This window comes from Nicotiana sylvestris, chromosome 12 (genome assembly GCF_000393655.2).
Source record: "Nicotiana sylvestris chromosome 12, ASM39365v2, whole genome shotgun sequence".
In the NCBI taxonomy this organism is placed as follows: domain Eukaryota; kingdom Viridiplantae; phylum Streptophyta; class Magnoliopsida; order Solanales; family Solanaceae; genus Nicotiana; species Nicotiana sylvestris.
This window is the reverse complement of record NC_091068.1, coordinates 130,704,526-130,708,700: the sequence shown is the minus strand read 5'-3', so window position 1 is coordinate 130,708,700 and position 4,175 is coordinate 130,704,526. Positions and strand designations below refer to the sequence as shown.

General features: G+C 36.6%; 1 protein-coding gene across 1 annotated transcript; it reads left to right on the top strand.

Annotated features, from left to right (window-relative positions):
• The first annotated feature begins 810 nt into the window (after positions 1-810).
• LOC138883738 (uncharacterized) lies at positions 811-1,161 on the top strand. Its single transcript, XM_070164445.1, has one exon. The coding sequence runs from the start codon at positions 811-813 to the stop codon at positions 1,159-1,161; it is 351 nt and encodes a 116-aa protein (XP_070020546.1).
• The last annotated feature ends 3,014 nt before the right edge of the window (positions 1,162-4,175 follow it).

Below are 4,175 nucleotides of genomic sequence, written 5' to 3'. Positions count from 1 at the left end.
AGCTTACATTAATTGACTTATGACGTACTCTTATGTACGAAAACATGGGGTGTAACATACTACAAATGCATGGCAACAAAACAACCCCATATTTCATGGACAAGGATCTCTTGATCTGAGGCAGCAGTTTCAGCCTCAAAAGCCCAATTAGCCTGGTCTAAAAGATTTAATGAAGGCCTTCATTGTTAAAACTGATTAAAGATTTGAAGTACAGGGGGGCAGCAATTCAAAATTTAGAGAAGCAAGTGGGACAAATTGCAACAATAGTATCTTATAGGATTCGAGGAACACTCCATGTTGATACTGAGAGAAATCTCAAAGAGACAGTGAATGTTTTAACCTTGAGAAATGGGCAAGTAGTGAAAGATCCCACTCCGATCCAAATAGATATGATAGATGAAAAAGAAAGTGGGGAGCAGCTGAAAAATGATATTGATAAGAAGAAGAAAGGCCCGATGAAAGTTGAGAAAAAGAAGAAGGGAGAAACTTTAAGAAGGGAGGAACATGATGTGAGCGAACATATGCCTGCTCTACCTTTTCCTCAAAAATTATATAGAAAAAAGCTGGACAAGTAGTTTGAGAGATTTCTAGATATGCTGAAATAGGTTCATGTCAACATACCATTCACAGAAGTGCTTATACAAATGCCAACTTATGCCAAATTCTTGAAGGAGATCCTAACAAAGAAGAGGAATATAGAAGAGACCTCAGTGATCAAGCTCACAGAGCATTGTAGTGCGATATTTCAAAATAAACTCCCACAAAAGTGTGTCGAAATATTTATGTGATTCTGGCGCCTCAATTAATATAATGCCTCTATCTATTTACATGATACTAGAGAAGGAGATCGGAGAGATAAGGGCTGCACCAATATCTTTGCAATTGGCAGACCAAACGACTCTAATACCTGAGGGGATAGTGGAAGATGTCTTAGTGTGGGTAGATAAGTTCGTATTTCCTATAGATTTTATAGTGGTAAAGATGGAGGAGAACAAAGAGGTACCCCTCATCCTAGGAAGACCATTCATAGCAACGGGAAGAGCTATCTTAGATATACAAGAAAGAAAACTCATGCTTAGAGTGGGTGAGGAGACTGTAACTTTCAAGATGGATATAAAAATGCGGGCACAAAAGGAAAAATCAGCTACTAGTGTTGAGTGAAAAGTGAAGGGCTCGAAAGAGAAGGCTGCAGCGAGTGAGAGAGATAAGTGTGGGGTTTACCCTAAGAAGTCTATGAAGAATCTGTCGATATGGATGCGTGCACTAGTTCGGTCACAAGGAATGGATCCCGACATTGACTCAGACCCCGACTAGACATTCAGGAAAGTTTCCTTTACCTTATGCTTTTTAATTGTGTGCCATGAGAACATTCCACAACTTAAATTATGGGGTAGGGGATATGTTGTATGTATGTATATTAGTTTTAGGCTCAAATTTCTTGACTTTGTTATATCTTGAGAATAGTGAGTGCTTTAGTTGTGACGGTTAGGCTCAGATTTTGACACTTGTATGCGTACCTTATATTGTATGATCTTATCTTTGCTTAACTACTTCTACTAGAGTGTCGTGATGAGTCTAATCTAGAATAAGTTATATGACATGTGTGTGTGAGGTTTTGTGTTAGTATGTTCATTGTATTTAATGTCTAAAACTTGCCCTGTGTGTTTGCAAAGCGAAATAGTAGTTTTATTCAGTCTTGGAAGTGATATATATGTTTCTTTGTTGGGCTAGTTATATGCTATTACCCACCTAATTTTTATGTATCTTAGTTAACCCTTTTGAGCCTGTAATTTTATTTTTTGGCAACCACCTTACAAGCCTTACCTATTTGTTTGAATTGACCATCTATTTGAACCTTGTACCTCTCGTTAGCACTTGATTTTTTATGAACTTTGTAAAAGTTGAAGTTTGGGGTGGTTGGTTTGTATTTTGAGTGGAACTATTGAAATAAAGAGAAAGGTGCATTGTTGTGAAAAAGGAAGATCCACTTGAACTGAATAAGAAAAGAAGAAAAAAAAAATTGGTGTATTGTTGTGAAGAAATACATTCATTGATAAGTGGTAACTCTTGATGTAATTGTGCTTAAAGAAGTAGGGAGTCAATGTATATTGATGTGAAGGTGGAGTTCTAGTTTGACATAAGTGTGGGGTATTGAAAGGTAAATTATATGTATTAAAATGCTTAGGGAGGTGTAGTCACTCTTGTATCTAAATGTATCCTACCTGTCCCGTAGCTTACATTACAACCAATGAAAGTACTACTTGATCCTTGACTGAATAAGCTAAATTAGTGGAGTAGTACACTACGGGTAATCCTATGGTGCATCTTTTATGGCATATGAATGTTGTTTTTGAGAATGAGTGAATTCTTTCTATCTTGAGTTCCTGATTGTTCCTAATTTTTATGGTGTGTGGAACTACTCCTATTGTTGTGTGAGGGCACTTGATTCATGAAGGAAAGGTAATGTCGTTGACCTCTGTATTAGAGTAAGTGAGCGGGTTGTGAAAAATGTGTGGTACTTGTGAGTCAAATCTTGAGGTGAGGATGCTACGTTAAATTGCTTAATCTATTATAAATATTCTTAGTATGATGAGTAAGGAGAGTTGTTTAAAAAGGTCGTGTCTTAATAAAATGAAGTTTGATTGCTCAAGGACGAGCAATGGTTTAAGTGTGGCATGTTGATGGTAGGCTATAATCTTGTGTTTTAGTCGCTTATTGCACTCTAATTTGCTGCACTTTTATTGTGTTTGAGCTTTAATCGCTAGTGTTTTGTACTTATTATGTGTTGTATGCCTTGTAGGAGTAATTCCAAGTGATGTATATGTTATGGAGCTATCTGGAGCTTTGAAGTCTGAGTAGAAGCCCAAAGATTAAGTCGGGATCGCATTCAAGGATCGAGAACTATATCTGGAATTCAAAATCGATCAACAAAGAAAATTCTAGGAAATTTGCACTTATGTGACGTACTATGCGACGCATAGTGTGATGCAACAGTGTATTTTTGGCTGCCTGACAGAAGTTGAGCTTTCTGGATTTCCCCATTAATTCCACGCATGGCACGTCAGCCTATGCGGAGCGCCTGTGTATATTTTACAGAGCCAATGTCCTATTTTGTCTAGGAGAAGGTGATTTCGTCTAGGCCTGAACCTACTTGGTATAAATAAATGGGAAAATGTTATTTTTTGTACTTTTGGACAAATAATCGACCTAAAGAGGCTAAGGAAGAGTTGGAGGAGCAAAAGCACAAGGATTTCATCATTCGTTCCTCACTCAAGACCCGAGTTTGGATTGAATTTATGTTTCCTATCTTTTAATTATATTTGTGATGAATTACTCCATGTCTATGGAGTAGTGTCCCTTTAGGGTTTGATGGATTTGGTGTATTGATGATTGTTCGTGGACTATAACTCTAGTTTTATGTATTGCACTTTTGGATGATTTAATTGTTGCATCTATACACACTAGTTCATGTAATCGAGAGATGCATAACTTGTGATATCTTTGCATTATAATATTGGTTGAGTTCAATAATTCTTCTTATTAGTTGAAAGAGGCTAATTGAATCATTGATTAAACCTAGTTAGGATAATAATCGGGAAAGGTTCTCCTAAAGACCTATCCATTACGCATTCTTACATATCTTCACAAAGCTTAAATTGGTTCATCTCGTGAGGTTGAGACTTAATCAAGAGAGGAGTTTCTACTAAACGCTTGAACTATCAATTTAGTGAATTCGAGACACTCGCTTGAACATTAGAAGTGAATTATCTAGAGTTAAATCTTAGACAATTATCCTGCACCTATCATATCAAAACCCTATTTTCTCCCACTGATATCCTTTTTTTCCTATTCCTTGTTTCGATTATCATTAGTCAATAGTTTTAGATTCTTAGTTAATTTTAGCATTTATAACATAAATCTCAACTATTGATCATCTTGCATAGCAATCAAGATAGAAACTACAAGAATAGTGTTTAACTCTAATCCATGTGAATACGATATAATACTATACTATATCTGATTAGCGAGCATAATTTTAGTGTGTGTTTTAAGCTCGTCAAATACGCATTTTATGGGTCTTAGGGCGGTGTAGTTTTATGGCAGGATCTCTTGTGGTGAGCTTTGGGTAAGGATCGTGGTGCTCTGTCAGGGAGAAGTGTCAACTTGAGGGTAAT

Bases quoted from the DNA above. Each gene is read 5' to 3' on its own strand.
- LOC138883738 (XM_070164445.1), top strand. From the start codon at position 811: ATGCCTCTATCTATTTACATGATACTAGAGAAGGAGATCGGAGAGATA.